The sequence below is a fragment of the Staurois parvus genome, unplaced genomic scaffold (genome assembly GCF_062004578.1).
Source record: "Staurois parvus isolate SC_StPar_1 unplaced genomic scaffold, SC_StPar_1.0 ptg000397l, whole genome shotgun sequence".
NCBI lineage: Eukaryota > Metazoa > Chordata > Amphibia > Anura > Ranidae > Staurois > Staurois parvus.
Window position 1 is genome coordinate 605,573 of NW_028318193.1, and position 20,552 is coordinate 626,124.

Below are 20,552 nucleotides of genomic sequence, written 5' to 3' on the forward strand. Positions count from 1 at the left end.
TGAGGGTGGGGTAGGCTTCCCTGAAGAAATGGGTTTTCAGGGTGCGCCTGAAGGTGAGGAGGGTAGGTGACAGTCTGATGGATTGGGGTAGGGAGTTCCAGAGGATGGGGGAAGTCCAGGAAATGTCCTGCAGTCGGGCGTGTTCTTCCCCTTGCACACACACACACACTCCAATATCCAGAGTTTTCCATCCAATTTTAACACCAATAAACTATTGTATATGCATTGACCCATTAGTGAGAAGCCCCACAGAATCCTTCCCCATCCTTAGCTTATGTGCATTAACCCCCTTATTGACCTGTTTTTAGTGTATGTTCATTTTCTCTCCAGTTATTAGCTTCAAGAACATGTGTATTAACTAGTGATGACTCTACAGGGTATGATCAGTAATCCCTCAGTTACTTGCCTTCATGTATGAACATTTACCCCTTTTGTACCAGTTCCAGCACATGTATAGTATGGCCTATTTCCTAAGCACTGATTTTGACCTTGATTCCTCCTCCTCTATAAAACCCAATGTGCATGGCCCTCATGTGTTCTGAGCAAAATAGTTTACTGTACTGCCTACTGTCTTGCCCTACACAATTCGCTTTCCTACATATGCTGTCTACAGTCATAACTTCTGTACCCCTCTCCTGTGAAATATGCCCGCTGTCATACTCTCTGCACTTCTCTCTTGCACATACTTGCAGCTAATACTTTAGCATTGCTTATAATATACTCATCCTTACCTATTCTGCAATGGACATTTCTTTTAGTTTTATATAAAGAATATCCTACTGAGAATTCTGTTTTGGCAGTGATTTAGGGCATGAATTCACAATAAGATACCAAGCAGAGAGAAATGCCATATTTCAGCAATCAGAACATGTATTGATTCCCAATGAGAAGATAGATGTCACCTTCCTTCTATTTTTCTAACAGGAAAGGTGCTTTGATGCTTTATTTTTCAATAATTACAACATATGCACAATGGCTGATCTTTTTGCTGGAGGGGATAAGGTAAAATCACAGTATAGCACAGTTTTAACTAATCATTTTTTAGTTTTTAATAAATTATCATCACTTTTACCCAGGTATATTTAGATAGCTTTTTTCTTAACAGATAAATTTACCTTTTTTTGGCTCTGTGGCTTCAAGTTTTCTAATTGGGGTCTCTGGAAAAGAAGTGTTAATTACATTTTATAATAAAACAAAAAAACAAACGTAAGAGAAACATATGAGAAGCAATATGTAATAACACATCTTTAAATACCAATGTCGTTTTAAGTGAGAGATAAAATTAATTACTTCAGATATATGTTAACAATGAGTAAAGAACCAACCTCTATTTTTTAATGGCCTCCTATCTGGGCCTACTAAGTGTCCTTACCAAATGACAGCTATGATCTGCTATGAAGTAACACATGTCTAAATAAAATACTGCTTGGATTTGACAGGAAAATACTAAAAATAGAATTCATTTGACCCAATCATCTTTTATCATTTGTTTTACTTGGTATCAGGCTAGGTAACATTGCTTATTTATATGTACAATACCTTGCAGCAAGAGCAATTTGGAAATTATGCTACAAGAGCAATAATAATTCTAACTAGGACTATTGATTACAGCTGTACAGCATACATTTATAGACAGTTCATATAAATAATGTTGTACCCACAATAGAATTTTTTTTAAAGTTCTGACTAGAGCAACCTATAAAAATTTATCTGTCATACTTTTCTTCAGCTATTCTAAATATACTGTCAATTAAGATAAAATATAATATATGACTACTGAGCAACACATTTTCTACTTATGACAAATTGTTCGAAGCCAGAACATTAAAATGCATGCAGAGCAAAAAAAATATTTAGACATACTGTACAAATTAAAATCATGATGATCTGACTAAAGGTCTTAAAGGACTAGGACTAATGGAATTTCAAAATTGAAAATGATAGGTGTTGAAGCCAAAATTTGGGAATTAAATGACCTAGAAAACATGAAACTTTATGAAAGTAAAATATTTGCAGACTGCAGATGAAAACCTGTCTGATAAAGCTATGTGTACCTGATTCATGCAGGATATTCAGAGTCAAAAGAAAAGAAAATGTCCTTAGTCTGAAGCACTTGGATGAAACATGTCAAGAATAAAAATTTTAAATTAAGTGGTTTAACTATTTAAAAAAAGGCACAGTGTCTGATATGTCATAAGTTTTATGCAAATCCTTAATGTTACACATTTTGCAATTGAGGGCTAGTACATGTTGCCTCTTTGCATGAGAAAGTTGAAATCATAAACACATTTTTATAAGAATATTAGTAATTGCTTTGTTTGTAAGTGATACAATTACTGTATCACACACCAAACATTTTAGAGAAGCTGTGTCATATATTCTGGAAGTCAGTGCTTGCATGGTATATAACCCCCTTTAAATTAATTTCCATAAAGCAACAGTGAAGAAGTATACTATAACTGATATTTGCCAAGATGTTAACGGAATGTCTTCAACTTGGATCAGGCATTGTTTCTAAGTGCCATTTCTTCAATAGCAGAAAAGTGTGCCACCTTGATCCTTAAAGTTTCTCTTGGGTCAAAAAGTTCAAATCAAGAAGAAAGAAAATGTCAGTAAATACACTGACCAAAAAAGTAAGTGTTGCTGAAAAATTCTTAGAGGTACCAGTTTATCACTGAGAAACAAAAGGATCATTATTTTTAAAATTTGCATATAATATCCTTCATAACTCCTTCCCTAAACCTTTCAGATTTCAGCTTTTATAGAAAAAAAAAACTATATCGATTAGAAAATTCTACGGACACCTCCAAAAGCTGCAAATGTCACGTGGGTCTAGATTTCAGAATAAGACTGGAACATTAAAAAGTATACATTCTCTGGGAACAGCAGCTTAAAATAATACCAGCTTAACAAAGGAAAAAAATAGGAATGGCATGAGTGAACTATTTCTCTCAGTAATCCATACCAATAGGCAGTAGTTTGTATTTTATACACAGTAATTTGAAAAGGTGGACAACTTGAATAGGAAAGGCATTTTATTACAGATATAACATTTATTACTGTGCACACAGTATGTAGTACTTATAACTGATGCTTAATGAGTTCTCAGAGCAGCAAATTTTGTTAGCTACCTACATTAAAGGAACAGTTTTAAAGTATAGTAATTTAATTTAGAAATGGAGGAATGCTTGCCATACTAGTCATATTAGTGCTGCTGAAATACAATTTAAAATATCTTATAGTCTGTTTCAGTTTACTGATTACTCACAGATCTATCAAGTATTCTTCATTGTCTACAACGCTGTATTCAAAATTCTGTGTAAAAAAATTCTATACTAATATATTTTTCTACATTTTTCCACTTTTAAGTAAAATATGGTGCAGCCAAAAGAAGCAATAAAATTACTCCAATTATAACACATTATGGGTGACTTTTTTGGCTTGTGTGCACCGATGTATAATGTGCATGCACTTATAAACTGTTGGGTCAGCATAGCAAAACTAATGCTGCTACTTTAGATAGTCCCACCTAATCTGTGTTTGCTCTGCAGTAAGCAAATCCAAGGACCAGCCAATGATCTATGCACATTTATATTCATCATTAATGTCAAAATCTATAAACTAAAATTACTAGTAAAGTACAGGCAACTACTGGTGCATTTTACTACCTGTGCACTATTGTGCTGGGGGAAGATCATAGGCTCAGACTATGTGCAGGGCCGCCTGTTCTCCATAAATTTTGATAAAAGTGTCAATAGCCAAAAAACCCTTCACAATACATATATTGTAGCTTGTCAATCCTTGCATTTGTTTTCTTTTCCCCTATTTTATTTTTTGGATGAAGGACTAATTGAGCCACCCTTGGACAGCAACTGTGTCAATCTGGGAAGAGGGTAGGGTTGGATGCACTAGCAAATTTAAATGGACTTGACTAACAAACAAAGCCAAACTTCAATTTTTATGTACTTACATCAACATTTTCTTTTCTTTTAGGATAATTTTTTTTTAAATAAATGAATATAATCTGATCATTAGAAGCACCCCTTTCAGTGTTAAATGGATTGGCTTAAATATCTAACTACCACTTTTTCTGAAAAGCATGATCTGTTAAAGAAGTCGAAAAACAATAATTATAATACAAGAAAGAAGGTCTAAAAGTAAACTAATGCAGTATATATATATATATATATATATATATGCTGTGATATATTTAATTTTTGTTTTTAGGATTAACACTGCTTTCAGTTCTACATATCTCTTTGTTAAGTCCTATCATTTAAACATAAATTAACAGGTAATGGCATTAGGTCTGGGTGAGAAGATGCTGAACTTCATAATGACCCTATATTCAGGCCCTACAGCCCGTGTACGGGTTAATGGACATCTGTCAAACTCTTTCCGCCTAGGAAATGGAACTCGTCAAGGATGCCCCCTTTCCCAGCTCCTGTTTGTCATATCCCTTGAGCCTCTTTTATGAAAAAATTTGCGCCAACCCCAATATTAAGGGGATCAAGATAGCAGACAAAGAATATAAACTCGCTGCTTATGTGGACAATATTATCCTATTTTTGGCTGATCCTCTCACCACTTTACCGAATCTACTGAAAGATTTTGCTTTCTTTCGTTTTCTGTCAAATCTCAAAATCAACTTTTCCAAGTCTTTTGCCCTTAATATAACCCTTCCCACTGAACTAGTTTCTTTCTGTAAGTCCCATTTCCCATTTCAGTGGGAAAGAGAAGCCCTTCCCTATCTTGGCATACAGCTTACACGTAATATCGACAACCTTTATGCCAAAAATTTCCTTCTTGTTCTTCGAGCCATACAAGAAGATCTCAACAAGTGGCACCGCCCTTGCTTCTCATGGTTTGGAAGGGCAGCGATAATTAAAATGAATATACTCCCTCGCCTTCTCTATCTCTTTCAAACCTTGCCAATTCAGCTACCTCTTGCATTTTTTGCCTCTTGTAAGAAATTATGTTCACTATTCTTATGGAACCACAAGCGTCTGCGTATTGCTTTTTCTCAGCTAACCCTTCCTAAACTTGGAGGGGGAATTGGACTCCCTGACCTACACCGCTACTATTGGGCATGTCATCTTTCCCGCATAGTCGACTGGCACATCCACACCACCTCCAGAGATTGGGTCTATTTAGAAAATGCCTTCTCACCCTCACCCCTGGCATCGATCCCATGGCTACTGCTGAAGCATACGCCTTAAGTTCTCCTATCCCACCCTCTGGTGGGGCCCACGTTAAGAATTTTTTGCTCGGCATGTAAATCTGCATCCATCTCTGACTCACCTAATCTCTTGACTTCCATTCGCCTTAACCCAGACTTTCCCCCTGGCATGCACAAAGACTTTCTATCCAAACATTGGCCGTATGACCAGATCGTAGTAAAACACTTCCTTCACAAAGGTAAGGTGAAATCTCTACAGAATCTGCTGGACAGCATGAATATCTGCGAATTTCCCTTCTGGGCCTATTTCCATAATAGACACTTCCTGCTTTTGCATAAATCCCTCCATAACTGGGCTCTCCCTCTTACTCCTTTTGAATCTCTATGCTCTAAAGCCGAACCACGGAAACATTTGATCTTGGAGATTTACCCTCTCCTAGTGGAGGGCAAAACCTAAAATTCTCTTCCCTCCTGCCATGCGTGGAACAGAGACCTAGAGGCTGATTTGTCGGATTCGGATTGGGACCAAATATTTATGTACTCTCATAAATGCTCTATCAATGTTTCAACGCAGGAAAACGGCTATAAACTGGCCTCTAGATGGTACCGAACTCCCTCCAGAATTCATCGTTTCAATCCCTCCGTTCCCAACAACTGTTGGAGATGTGGGACACTAGATGGATCTTTTCTCCACATCTGGTGGTCTTGTCCGTTTATTCAACCATTCTGGCAGGAGGTCCATCGGCTGGTGGTGTTAGTGACCACCTTGACCATAGATCTCTCTTCAGCCCAGCTCCTGCTTCACCATTCCCCCCTTCCCAAGAGTCAGTATTTCAAATCCAGACTCTGTCTCCCTGTCCTATGGGGCTCCACCCGCCCCCCCTCCATATGCGTCTGGCTCATGCGTGTGGGCAAAATGGTGGAAACGGAAGAACTGATTGCGACTGCACTTGATATGCCGACCAAATACTCTCATGTATGGGCCTGCTGGACCCACTTTCTAACCACTCCCACATACCGATCCCTCATGGGTCAAGACATCTGATCTAACTTAGCCCTACTGCTGGTGATATTCCTTTACCCTCCATGGACTGGATGGCAACGCCCTCCCTTCGGTGCTCTACACCCGACTGCTTGACACTGGTGATAGTCTAGAGCATAGGCTCATCTATTTTTGACCTACTGTACTGACGATGACACAAAATCCACAAGTTTCTACCTCCCATACCTCATCCCCTCCCACTGCTCCCTTCCCCTCTCTGCCCCCCCTTTTTTTGTCTTTCCCCTACTCCCAACTTTTCTTCTCTTTTCTTCCTTCTCTTACAGGTTCCTATATATATATATATATATTTCGGTTATTCATTACAGGAACATTTGGCAGGTGGCTAGCATACCCCCCTTATTTTCATTAGCGGTTCTCATGACAATTCACACTTGCATTCCGATATCTCTATCATCTTACGATTGTAATAATAACTTTTACATATGTTTTGAATATATCCTCCCTCCCTGTACAGACTTACACATTGACATATATTTGATGGAGGTACGACGCCTCAATCCTCTATAGCGCTTTAGAATATCACCTGAGTGTTACAGGCCTATCCTTGTCGTGACCCGACGTGTTAATTTTACTCACAGTGTTGCATTTCATTCCATTTTTTCCTGTTTCTTGTTTTATGCTTTGTCAAACGCCTGATATCCGATTCATATTTCCTGTACCATTCTGTATCTCACTAATAAACTTTTATGGAATAAAAAAAAATTAACAGGTAAATGACAGGAGATGGAGTTGATCTTTCACAGTATTTCTCCCGTGGCTAGAGTCACCACCACTTCCAAGAAGCAAACTATATTCTTGCAGTTTACCACTAAAATTAGTTTATCCAGTTGGGTGAACATTTTAGGATCACTTTTAGTGCATTATTAATCTTATGTCTTTAAACTCTAGTAATATCTCCTATTGCCAACAGACAAAGCTTGCTAAAAAAAAAAACATGCTTGGAATTCATATTTTTTACAGATCCCTTTGCTTTTTTTTGGTACAATATTTCTACCTGGCATGTTTTGAATTTCATACCATTTTTGTAGTAAAGCAGAATTTTTTCAATCTAAAGTTTAGATCAAGGCAGCATATAACATACCTTCCACAGGTGTAAAGCTTTTCTCTTTCTGTAAGCCCCACTCTCAAATCAAGACATACAGTACATATGTTAGTATAAGCACTGGGAAAGGAATGCAGGCTTGCAGTATCTGCATTACTACACTGTTGCCCCAGTATCCACACTGGAACCATGGAGTGAGATCATGCTGTCCCACGAAGGCTGTAGCTGAAACAATATACTTATATTCCCTTCTGAGAGCTTTAGCTGTGCAATGGACAGAATATAGCTATATACTGCATGTGTACAACAGAGAAATACAATGGGATTATAAAGAAAGCATACTTTCTTCACATTTCAGTACATAATGTCATTAAAAAGTGGTGCCATATAATGAAGCAAAACACCATTCGGTTTGAAAATAACAGGTTTATTTACAACATAAAGCAACAATGAAGTGCATGTGGTAAAAAGCATTGCATTTGACATGCTTGCATTCAAGGAAACATGAATAGCTACTTTGGCTCTGCATGGCTGCATTATTTCAAGGTGATGGTGCATTGATGTATCTACCTTTCTGCGGTTCTTTAGGCTCTCTTTCTTGTTTTTGCTCTTGTTTCTCTGAAAAATAAATATGTATAATGTACTCTATTTTAGAGTTTATTTCCTTCAAAGCCTAACTTAATATTATGCACTTACTGTATCTTAAAACAGAACTCAGGACAAACAGGTTGTCTTCCATTCTTGGGATTCAGGAACACTGACACACTGCATAGCTGGCTTAAAAGGTTTCCTTAATATTTTGAGTGTAGTATAGTTGTTCCTGGGTCCACAAGTCTGGAAGACGCCCCATATACAGTACTTTCTGAACTTGCACTGGGTTACCTGAATCCTCTCACATGTACACAATTCAGTTAATATAGGCAACATAAATAGGAGTGCTTCTGAATAAAACAAATTACAGTTATAGTATTTTACATTCCATCCTTTTTTATAGCTACAAATGTAATAGCTGTTATAAATCATAATATTGTTGTCAAAATTTACTAGTTTATATTATTACCTCTCTTTGCCTCTGTCGGCTTATGTTCTTTTACTTGGGTCTCTGAAAAACATAGGAATTAATACATTAAAATTTCTATTTAAAAAAAAATACATTGTTTGTAAAGCTTATGTTTTATTTATTTTATTATATATTTATGAACAAGAAATCATTATAGCCCATAGGTAAAAAAAAAAACAAAAAAAAACTTTTTTGTAACTCAGACCCTTATTCTTGATATGTAACAGATTCCCAAACTTTACAAATAAAATAGTATTCATTGTTACCTTTCTTTGGTTCTGCAGGCTCTGGCTTTTTCACTGGGGTTGCTGCAAAAATAGTTTGTAATGAGTGAGAAAAATTATTCTAACTTACTGTTATGATACATGCAATATAGGTTACTTTGCTAGAGTGAATATGTAGTTCCTAGTGGGTGTGTAGTCACAGTGGTCTGTTACTTCAAGTGTTGCACAATCCTAAGTGGTATTTTTCTGTAACTGTTCATATTAAGACTGGATACTTCACAGTGAGGCTTTTATTCAACAAAAATTACATTTTATTTCAATCCAGTGAAGCCTTAGATTTACAAAGCTGTGTTTTATATTCCATGATAAAAAAAAACAGGCAAGACTCACAGCTTCAAAACTGTAAGGAGATAATTGTAGATATGCAGGCAGGTAGTCAGTGGTGGCTTCTGCTAACTCAATACATGCCACTGCTGATCCATCAGGTAAGTTGTGAAGGATATTATGTAGTAATTCAGTGATCACTAAATCACTTCCATAATTGATTTCTGGTAGTAAAAAAAAGGGTTACATGAATGCTGCTTAGTATTGCCTGGATGGCCTGTTTTATGGAAGAGGTTAGTCTGTAGTCTGTAGTCTGCCTTTAAAGAAATGTTATCTAGTATGATTTAGGAATACTTTCTTATCCACCTCTGGTAAAATGCTATTAAGGCTATTTTCTCTTAGGAATGATGTTAGAGAATCTTACATTTTCCCCATGAAGGGCAACAAATAGAAAATTGTCTCCGAGAAAAAAAATTGGACTCCACATTGGAAACTTTACACTCCCTTGTCAGGAGTTAAAAGAGTGGAATGTCTCTAGCAGTCTTTGAAGTGTAAGAGCAGTACTTTATCCTCAACTTGTTTTTTGTTGCTCATTGTCTATAACCACCAAAAGAGGAGTGGAAAAACATTGTTATTGTTTTGTATTTGCTAGCTCATTGGATAAAAGTCTTCCCTTCACCCCTTTCTCCATGGTGTAACCACCCACAGCAAAATGGCTTTTTAAACAAAGGCTCCAGGGATGTCATCCTAATCCTGACTGTACTACTTTACTTGAATTTAAAACAATTTAATTCCCATCCTGCTTGCTAGTTCCAGTGCTTAGTCAGTGACTTACTTTGTACAAAGGTCTGGACTCATATTTTAACTGACAGGCCCACTTTAATATATTTTATATTCTTAGCTACCTCACAAACAAAAAAGGAAATGGCAGCTCAAATTTCATTGGTGGCAATGTGTTAACTAGAAGACCCACTGAAATTGAAATGACGCTATTACTAAACATACTATTAGATGGATCTGATTAGTTACCATGTTTCATGCACATTGCATATCATCACTACACTTTGTACCACCTTATTAAATAAACCCATATACTGTAACTCAACCCAGTTATGAAGCTTCATTTCCTATGCAACTACCCTTCTGCTCTGCCCTTCTGTCTTACCCGTTACAAGTGACTCTTTTGTCAACTGCGTCATGTAAGACTACATGTGTACCTTTCTTTTGCTCTGCTGCTTTTTCTTCTTTCTTAACTGGGGACTCTGCAGAGAAAAAATGTTGTAAGCGAGCTTTGAAAACAGCATTCAGTCAGTGGGGAACTGGAGAAAGTACAGAGAAGGGCAACCAAACTGATAAGAGGCATGGAGGAGCTCAGCTATGAGGAAAGATTAAAGGAACTGAATTTATTCTCTCTTGAGAAGAGGAGATTAAGGGGGGATATGATCGATATGTATAAATACATCAGTGGCTGTATATAGTGAACTCGGTGTAGAGCTATTTACCCTTAGGTCATCTCAGAGGACAAAGGGGCACTCTTTATGTCTGGAGGAAAAGAAATGTAATCTCCAAATATGGAAAGGTTTCTTCACAGTAAGAGCTCTGAAAATGTGGAATAGACTCCCTCAAGAGTTGGTTCTGGCCAGCTCAGTGGATCGCTTTAAAAAAGGCCTGAATTATTTCTTGGTATTACAGAATATAACTGTTTACTAACATTTATAGGCAAAGCTGATCCAGGGAATATCTGATTGCCTCTCGGGGGATCAGGAAGGAATTTTTTCCCCTGCAGGAGCAAATTGGATCATGCTTTGCTGGGGTTTTTTTGCCTTCCTCTGGATCAACTGTGGGTGTAGGATTACAACTTTTTTTTTATGGTTGAACTGGATAGACTTTTGTCTTTTTTTCAGCCAGACTAACTAACTAATTCTACTGTGAATGAGTGAGTTAAATACGGCAAAATCCGTTAGATGATTAAAATTGCAGAAGGCACTAAAAACTGGCTTCTGATAGTGTTGCATAAATGTACTTTTTTAAAAATGCCACCAAAAACATTTCACAATGTAAAGTTATATAACCACAATTTGCTCTAAGTGGAAATTACTCAAAGCAAAACATATTATGTAATCTCTTTCCTCATTCTTAGCAAGGCATACTAACTTATACATTAATTTCATTACTCAGTATTTGTTATCTTCCTCTGCAGTTCTTGCTTCTAATCAGCTTTGCTTCATTCTACCCCCTCCCTTACAGCACACATTGTAATAATATATAGTGCATTCACTTATATCATTAAACAACATTATATAATGTAAAAGAGATCTCTGAAACTGTGCAAAAACACCGAAAGATCTGACATGATCATTGCAATACTGAACTAATGGTTTCTGACCACCAGTATGCAAGAAAATGTGAACGATAAATCATTGAAAGTGTAAGTTACTGGAGGTAAATTCTGATTCTTTAATTACTGAGAATAAAAAGTGACTAAAACAAACACTCAACCAGAGTAATTAAACTACATACTTAAGTTAATAAAGCTGACAGTATTTTTCACTTAACTACAATATGTTTACATTTAATTGGGTTAATTTATAATGTAAGGAAGACCTGACTGAAAAAAACTGACAATTCTGAGGTAATATATCATAATTGTAAGATAACAATTTAGAACCCTTTGACTTAGCTTCATTATAATCCATCTGAAGGAAAAGCAAGATGAATAGTAACTTTACAAATTGAATATGGTAAAGTTGTCTCCACTTCAACTATCAAATCACATGCAAGCAAACATCTTGTTTTTTAACTAACATTACATCTTTCACTAAGCACAGAGAACATTTCTCTTTGCAAAATAGGCAGTCTCTACTTTGTTATTAAATCAATCAATATTTTATAATCCCCTAGGATAATTTTTGGAAAGTACTGGAATAAAATTGAACATTTCTGATGCATTGGTTGAGGTAGAGTATGTTCGCATTGCAAAGTGAAATTTCAGAGAACAAGATCTTTGCGCATATTAATTTTAACTGAGGCCAGCACAACTTCACCTCATGTATTCAGCTAAGAGAAAAATCCCTTTGCAAATTGAAAATTCACTTACCTTAGTGAATAATTTGAAGCTGTGCTGACTTCAATCACCCAATCATTGACAAAGTAAAATCCTACTTTTTATATTTTTCTAGTGCATGATTGTGTTGGTTTGTTTTTTTTTTTAAATGCAGCTTTTTGTTGTTTTATATTGTGTTTTTATTCCTTATTTTTCTTTTTTCTGTATTATCTAGTTTAAGATAACTAGATCCTTTATTTGATTTGTACTGTGTATTTTACAAGGACTAAATTGGATGAGAATTAAACTTGAATTGTAAGTGCTGAAAATATAGTTGTGCTCAAATGTTTGCATACCCTGGCAGAAATTGTGAAATGTTGGCATTGATATTGAAATAAGGATAGTGATCAATTGAAGCCATTTATTATCACATAGTTGTTTGGATCCTTTTTAAATCATAATGAAATCATAAATCACCCAAATGGCCCTGATCAAAAGTTTATATACCCTGGAATGTTTGACCTTGGTACAGACACACAAGGTGACATACAGAGGTTAAAATGGCAATTACAGGTTAATTTCCCACATCTGTGGCTTTTTAAATTGCAATTCATGTCTATGTGTAAATAGTAATGAGTTTGTCTCACATGGATGCACTGAGCAGGCTAGATACTGAGCCATGAGGAACAAGAAAGAACTGTCAAAAGGCCTGCGTAACAAGGTAATGGAAATTTATACCTCCCTAGCATATGTCTATGTGTTTACTTATTCCTCTTTTTAGGTTTACAGAAACCTGGCCAGAATCATTTATCTCTGTTTGGAGAATAGCACTACATTTTTATACATTTTGCAGAAACAGGCCAAATCAAATAAAAAGTCCAGCATTAAGAATTTGACTATTATACCATTGACAGATCTCCTTGAAACACCAACTCCATCTTTAATGGCTTGGTGGCGATATACTTTTTAACTGCAATTTGTCTACTCTCTTCCTCAACCTCTCAGGTCTTTAAGGGACTTAAACCCCATTGATTCCATATTTTACTCCAAATTACCACCGCTTCACTGTGTATCTTTGTTCTATAAAGCTATCCTTGGATTGCAAGGGCCTTTATATCATGATTTCTTAACCTTCTGGGAATCAGACCTACAGTACAACTCACAATAATGGATCATCAAAAAGATAAGATCCTCCAACTATCATATTTTTTCCTCAATATCATCAAAAATTATAGGTTCCTAGCCTGATAGCACTACAAACCAGTAAAATTACACTCTGTTTCCTAACCTCTCATCTCTGAGTTGGAGAGAATGTGTGAGGTAACTTCACATGCTCACATATGGTGGCATTGTTCATGTATCCAACCATACCAGCGTTAAGTGCTTAGGTTGATAGCCTTGATACAGGTTTACAGTGTTGAGCCTAATCCCTGATTAGTGTAGTTCCATTGTACAACCAAACTAACAGACCGATATAAGTGGTTATAAATGGCTTAAAAAATTATATTTGCCTTACGGAGTATCTCACACAAATATCAAGCTGCTACCTCAGCAGCCATATCAGGAAATGGGACTGTTAGTTTTAGTTTAAAACCACCGCTATGTATCTCAATTTTATTTAAGGATTCTATATCACTATGTAACTTAAGGGCATACCCTTATTACCTAGAGATTTTCCTTGTAATTAGGCTATGCATATCCTTAATTTTACCATAAAATGTAATTTAAATATATGGGATTGGCTTGCTGATATTAAACAAAAACTTTCTAGATATGATCTAGATCCAAATAATGATATTTTATATCATCATAGTTAAAAAATATTGTAATGGTTACATTAATTCAATAGTAAATAAACAGCATGTTGTTCTAGAAAGTGTATTGTGTAAAGAAAATATAATCTCATCATTAGTTAATGGCCATTAATCTGTCAGGTGAAAAAGAAACATCCATTGGCATGCACTTGTAAACATAGAAAATCAATAAAATTAAACCAAATGTAAGCAGACTGAAGTATGCTTGCCAAGCTTGGACTGATTTTAACAATTAAAGCCACAGAGAATTGGTGGACTAGTAGAAGACCTAGGACATGTGCCATGGGTTCCAGGGTCTAACACTCCTGTCAAAAAACAAAACTGATGTGAACAAAGTATTATAAAAAAAAAAAATTTCTAACGTCATAAAAAATTTAATTCAGAATGGTTGTGTGTGTGCAATTTGCACATTGATTGATGCTTAGTGAATACAGCCATAAATGTTTTCAATACAATTTGGTATGTATTTGTAAATATTTAAAAAAAATTTAATTTTCCTATTTCACTTTGTATTCCAGCTTGTACATTATTATTCTTATTATTATAACACAAGATTTATATAGTGCCAACAGATGGCACAGCACTTTACAACATGAGGGCAGATAGTACAGTTACAATACATTTCAATACAGGAGGAATCAGAGGCCCTGCTCATTAGAGCTTACAATCAAAGAGGGAGGGTCAAGTGATACAAAAGGTAATAGCTGTGGGGGATGAGCTAATGGAGAAAATAAAAGCACAGTTGTTAGGTGGGGGCAGGATAGGGTTCTCTGAGGAGAAGGGTTTTCAGTTTTTTTTGAGACTAGGTTAGTGATGTAGCTGTGAGCAGAGTTATGGATATCGTTGTAAGTTGTTGTTAGTATTTTAAATTTAATTTGTTGGGTGAGAAGAAGCCGGTGGAGGGATTGGCAGAGAGGATTAGTAGACACACTGAACAGTTGGTAAGATGGAGGTCAGGAAAGGAGCATCCTTGTGCGTAGAAGATTGGTTTATGGCCAACTCACAGGTGCACATGCGTGCACGCATACACGTGTGTGAATGGGTGCAGGAGAGCGTACGGGTGACAAACTTGCTGTTACTGACCCTAGCCTAACGCTGACTATTCTTCTGCCTGCACTTTTGTACACTGATCTGCCTGTCAGTTCCCGACCTAGACTGCCTGACCTTGCTTACCTGCATCTGGACCTGTGGACCTGTGTTTATCTCCTATTCCGGTCTTCCTGCCAGCACAGCCTGCTCTTCAGCAACACATGCACTGCTCTCCAGCATCTTGCAATGGAAGACCAGTCAGGCACTCATGTCCACTCTATGCTCAGGTGTTCCTGTCACTTTACCAGGGTTCCTGAGCCAGGGTGTAAGAGAAGTCTACCTCCACATGTCAGGCTTCACCACCCAGTATGTTACAGTGGATGATTTTGGCAGCAGAATTTATGATGGACTGAAGAGGGGATAGCCTATGTAAAAGGTAAGCCAATGAGGAGGGAGTTGCAGTAGTCAAGGCGAGAGATGACCAGGGAGAGAATTAGAAGCTTTGTGGTGTCATTGGTTAGGATGGGGCATATTTTGGAAATGGTGCATGGGTTGAGGTAGCAAGTTTTGGGCAGTGATTGGATGTGGGGTAAAAAGGATAGTTCAGAGATAACACCTAGCTCCTTGGCATGTGGGGACAGGTTGATAGTTGTGCCATCGATCTTAACAGAAATGTCAGGGGAAGAGGCATGTGGGGGAGGAAATATTATGAGCTTTGTTTTGGCTAGTCCAGGGGTGGCCAACCTACGGCTCTCCAGCTGCTGCAGGACTACAAGTTCCATCATGCCTCTGCAAGTCAGTAACTTCCCATCTTTGCAATTCCTCACGGGAAATGTAGTTCCACAACAGCTGGAGAGCCACAGGTTAGCCACCCCTGGGCTAGTCAGTTTGAAGAAGTAGTATGACATCCAGACTGATATGTCTGTTAGTGAATTAGTGATGCACTGAATGTGCTGAGATATTTTTAATAGGCTTATTTTATTGTTTGTTCTCTTTATTAAGACTATTACCTTTAAACAGGAAAAAGGTACATTATTTGCTGGTCATACATTACCTTTTTTTAGCTCAGCTTGTGGTTTTTCAATTTTCTTTAATGGTGCCTCTAAAAATTAAGGACAAATGGATGTCATAGTTCATATAGATTATAGGATAGTCATATTTAAATGTAGTGGTTATAATGTTTAGCCTTTTTTCTCAGTTTAACCACTTGAGCTCCGGAAGGTTTTACCCCTTTTATGATCAGGCCATTTTTTGCTATTCAGCATTGTTTTAACTACTTAACTGACAAGTCTGTGGCCATACAGCACTGTACCCAAATTAAATTGTTATATTTTTTTCACACAAAGAGAGCTTTCTTTTGTTTGTATTTCATCACCACTGTTTTTTTATTTGTTTATATTGCATAAATGAAAAAAAACAAAACATTTTGTAAAAAAATATTTTCTACCTTCTGTTATAAAACATATCCAGTAAAAACAAATTTCTTCATACATTTAGGCCAAAATGTATTTTGTTACATGTCTTTTCTATATATATGTTTGAGAATGATCAGTCCTGATGTACTAATGGCTCTCATTTCTTGAGGCCTTAAAATACCAGAACAGTACAATTACCACCCAAATGACCATTTATGGATAGTAGACAATCTAATATATTTAGTAAGAGGCATGGCAATTTTTTTTAAGTTGTAATTTTTTTGTCAAATTTTTTGGAAAATGAAAAAATTCAATAAAATGTGAGTTTGTTTTCAATTTTTTTTTACATACTGTCACCAGTGCAGTACAGAATCATCATATGACTGGTGTGGTGGGGATAAGGTATACTGACTGATGACAGTTTGTGAAAAAAATAAATCAATAAATACATATTTTTTTATTAATTTTTTAAAATATTTCTTTTTTTAATTTTTATTTATTTGTTACACCCTGTCATCAGAATAGCTCAGCATCACCATATTAACACTGTGCTACTCTGTGTGTGTGTGTGTGTGTGTGTGTGTGTGTGTGTGTGTGTGTGTGTGTGTGTGTGTGGGGGGGGTGATCAGGGATGTTTTTTTTCACACTGTTATTGCTTATACAGTGAAAATTACTGTACAGGCAGTAGCTTTAGCTATCATGAGTAGGTTTATCATTCATGAACAGCTTGCTTTTGATTGTGATCAGTGCTTGGCTAAATTAATCACATGGTACAATCACAGATGACAACAGTAAGCAAGCTGTTCATGAATGGGAAACCATTCATAACAGGCTGTTAACATTGTTATCACGTGATGCTATGACCAATCATAGTGATTACATGATACCTGGTTACCGGAAACCTGGTTAATGGATACCAGTAACAGTGGTCTGCTGTGTTCTGTGGACACAAAGAATACAGTGGTCACAGGAGGGACGCACTGTGCATTCCTAAACAGGTGCAGGCTCAATCACATATATATATATATATATATATATATATATATATATATATAATTTATATATACATATACAGTGGGGATTGAAAGTTTGGGCACCCCAGCTAAAAATTTGTATTAATGTGCATAAAGAAGCCAAGGAAAGGTGGAAAAATCTCCAAAAGGCATCACATTACAGATTAGACATTCTTATAATATGTCAACAAAAGTTAGATTTTATTTCCATCATTTACACTTTCAAAATAACAGAAAACAAAAAAATGGTGTCTGCAAAAGTTTGGGCACCCTGCAGAGTTAATATCTTGTACTGCCCCCTTTGGCAAGTATCACAGCTTGTAAACGCTTTTTGTAGCCAGCCAAGAGTCTTTCAATTCTTGTTTGAGGTATCTTTGCCCATTCTTCCTTACAAAAGTCTTCCAGTTGTTTGAGATTTCTGGGCTGTCTATCACGCACTGCTCTTTTAAGGTCTATCCATAGATTTTGAATTATGTTGAGGTCAGGAGATTGTGAAGGCCATGGCAAAGCCTTCAGTTTACGCCTCTTGATGTAATCCCCCGTTTATTTCGAGGTGTGTTTAGGATCATTATCCATTTGTAGAAGCCATCCTCTCTTTAATTTCAGCTTTTTCACAGATGGCATCAAGTTACCATCCAAAATTTGCTGAAATTTTATTGAATCCATTTTTCCTTCTACTCGTGAGATGTTCCCTGTGCCACTGGCTGCAACAAAACCCCAAAGCATGATTGATCCAACCCCATGCTTAACAGTTGGACAGAGGTTCTTTTCATTAAATTCTGTGCCCCTTCTTCTCCAAACGTACCTTTGCTCATTCCGGCCAAAAAGTTAAATTTTAACCTCATCGGTCCACACTTGTTTCCAAAATGCATCAGGCTTGTCTATATGTTCATTTGCAGAGTTCAAACGATGATTTTTGTGGTGAGGATGTAGAAGAGGTTTTCTTCTGATGACTCTTCCATGAAGACCATATTTGTACAAGTATCTCTTTATAGTGGAATAGTGTACCACAACTCCAGTGTCTACCAGATCTTTCTGGAGGGATCGTGCAGTCAAACGTGGGTTTTGAATTGTTTTTCTCACAATCCTGCGAGCTGTTCTGTCTGATATTTTTCTTGGTCTTCCAGATCTTGCTTTAACTTCCACTGTTCCTCATGACTGTCATTTCTTAATTACATTCCGAACAGAGGATATTGACATCTGAAAACGCTTTGCTATCTTCTTATAGCCTTCTCCAGCTTTGTGAGTGTCAACTATTTTCAGATTCAGTTTTCTAGACAATTGCTTAGAAGAACCCATGGTGCTGATTGTTGGGGCAAGGTCAGATGAGTCTGGGCATTTAAAACCTTTGAAATTGACATCACCTGGTCTTCCCAGACGATGATTGAGAACAATCCATGACACTGGCAGGTCTCAGCTTTGCAAAGGGGGCAGTGCATGCTATAAATTCTGCAGGGTGCCCAAACTTTTGCAGACGCCATTTTTTTTGTTTTCTGTTATTTTGAAAGTGTAAATGATGGAAATAAAATCTAACTTTTGTTGACATAGTATAAGAATGTCTAATCTGTAATTTGATGCCTTTTGGAGATTTGTCCATCTTTCCTTGGCTTCTTTATGCACATGAATACAAATTTTTAGCTGGGGTGCCCAAACTTTCGATCCCCACTGTATATATATATATATATATATATATATATATATATATATGACTGAGCCTGAGAGTGTCGTTCTGCCACAGTAAATGTACTGTGGTTGAGTGGCAAGTGGTGACATGACAGTAATAAAGCCCAAATGGAGCCCTAAAATGACCATAAGTTATAGGTCATAATGAAAGTTGTCAGGTCTATCCTAACAAATTAATTCTAGCTTTATACTTATACAAATGTAAAGACTCTGCATCAGCAAATAGTTGACAAATGAAATAAGAAATTGTGGAAAAAATCTTAAACATTCAGCTTTTATAAGTTTCTCGATTTTAATTTTTACAATTTTCAAATAAATGTTATAGGAAAGATACATGTTCTCTGCAATCAAAACTAAGACTATGATAATATGGATGCTGCCTTTGCTGATTTTTTCATTTCAATTTTCTTCAATGTTCTATTTTATTCATGGTCATTTTGATCTAGACAGGCTCACTTTAAGAAAGCTAAAGAGACTTTTCATGAGCATGACTAGTTAGATCATTTACAGGGCTATTTTTTTGCTTTAAACACAGATCTCTGTTAAAAACAAAAATGAATAAATCAAAAGAGTAAATCACATGCACTGCACTATACACTCACATGTACACATGCACTATACACTCTACAGTATTATGAACCACTGCAACAGTAAACTTTCACTAAACCATTCATTGACTATACTCTGTAGTACATAAGCCCTTCTTTCAAGGCTCATTGCTATATAAGCAATGCCATTTTTTGTGGATGCTAAAAAAATTATATTTCTAGATCAATGATTATGAAAATGGATCAGAATTTAAGATATAATGGCTACTAAAAGGATAAACATAAGGCTGCTCTATGACATTTCATCCACTTCAGCTCATCTACAGCAGCCGCAGAACAATGCTTTGGACTTAAAATCTGCACCACAAATTATATGTTTCTGAAGCATTTTCCCCACTTCACACATACAGAAACTAAAATAACTTCTTACAGGAGGAAAAAATAACAGTTCATGCCAGAGAGTGCCAATATAACCATAACTGTACCACAGTAGAAGAATAAATAGCAGAGTGCATTACACTGTGTGCAGCATACTAGAAAAAGAGAACCAGTCTGACGTTTTATTAAATTTTAGTGTATCCAAACCATCTAACACAGCTGATGACAGTTGTAACCAGTATATGACAAAGTATTATAGATACCTTTCTTTGGTTCAGTGGGTTCCTTTTCTTTTTTCTCCTCTGGTTTTTCTAGGAGAAAAATGGATTACCATAAATTAAATAAAATAATTTCTTCAAATGTACATATATTCACTAACCCAAAATTCCTTGTTCTTCCTTGATAACCTCCTCTCTTTAAGAGCAAATTAGAAAACTACTGAAATCAATTTAACTGATAATGCTGTCCAGGAAATACAGGCTGATGTAAAAAATGCACATGATATACTTTCATTTGAGTTGTATGTAATCGGCTGAAATCACATTCCAAAGAGATCCTCACAAGTGGGTGGGTCTCTTTGCTAAACCTGTGTGAACAACTTCAGTGTGGTTTAGCATCACTCAAATTCTGTCTTTTAAGGTAGATTTTAATCTAATTTATGATTGTGAGTACCTTCTGATAAACAAAAAATAGAAAATCTACTCTAATGATGTAAATTCATTGTAATTGAATAGGTA

The 20,552-nt window shown here is 36.3% G+C and overlaps 1 protein-coding gene across 50 annotated transcripts in view; it reads right to left on the reverse strand.

The window, feature by feature from the left end:
• The window catches only part of TRDN (triadin), a 974,263-nt gene that overhangs the window by 328,794 nt on the left and 624,917 nt on the right, over positions 1-20,552 (reverse strand). For 49 of the 50 annotated variants that reach the window (XM_089686429.1, XM_089686384.1, XM_089686382.1 and 46 more), the window contains 7 exons: positions 20,079-20,126; positions 15,833-15,880; positions 10,110-10,154; positions 8,611-8,652; positions 8,345-8,386; positions 7,855-7,902; positions 1,116-1,157 (listed from right to left, as the gene is read on the reverse strand). In XM_089686429.1, the coding sequence (XP_089542555.1) occupies positions 1,116-1,157; positions 7,855-7,902; positions 8,345-8,386; positions 8,611-8,652; positions 10,110-10,154; positions 15,833-15,880; positions 20,079-20,126 (315 nt within the window). The remainder of the gene's footprint in view (positions 1-1,115; positions 1,158-7,854; positions 7,903-8,344; positions 8,387-8,610; positions 8,653-10,109; positions 10,155-15,832; positions 15,881-20,078; positions 20,127-20,552) is intronic. The other variant, XM_089686405.1, reaches the window with a different exon arrangement.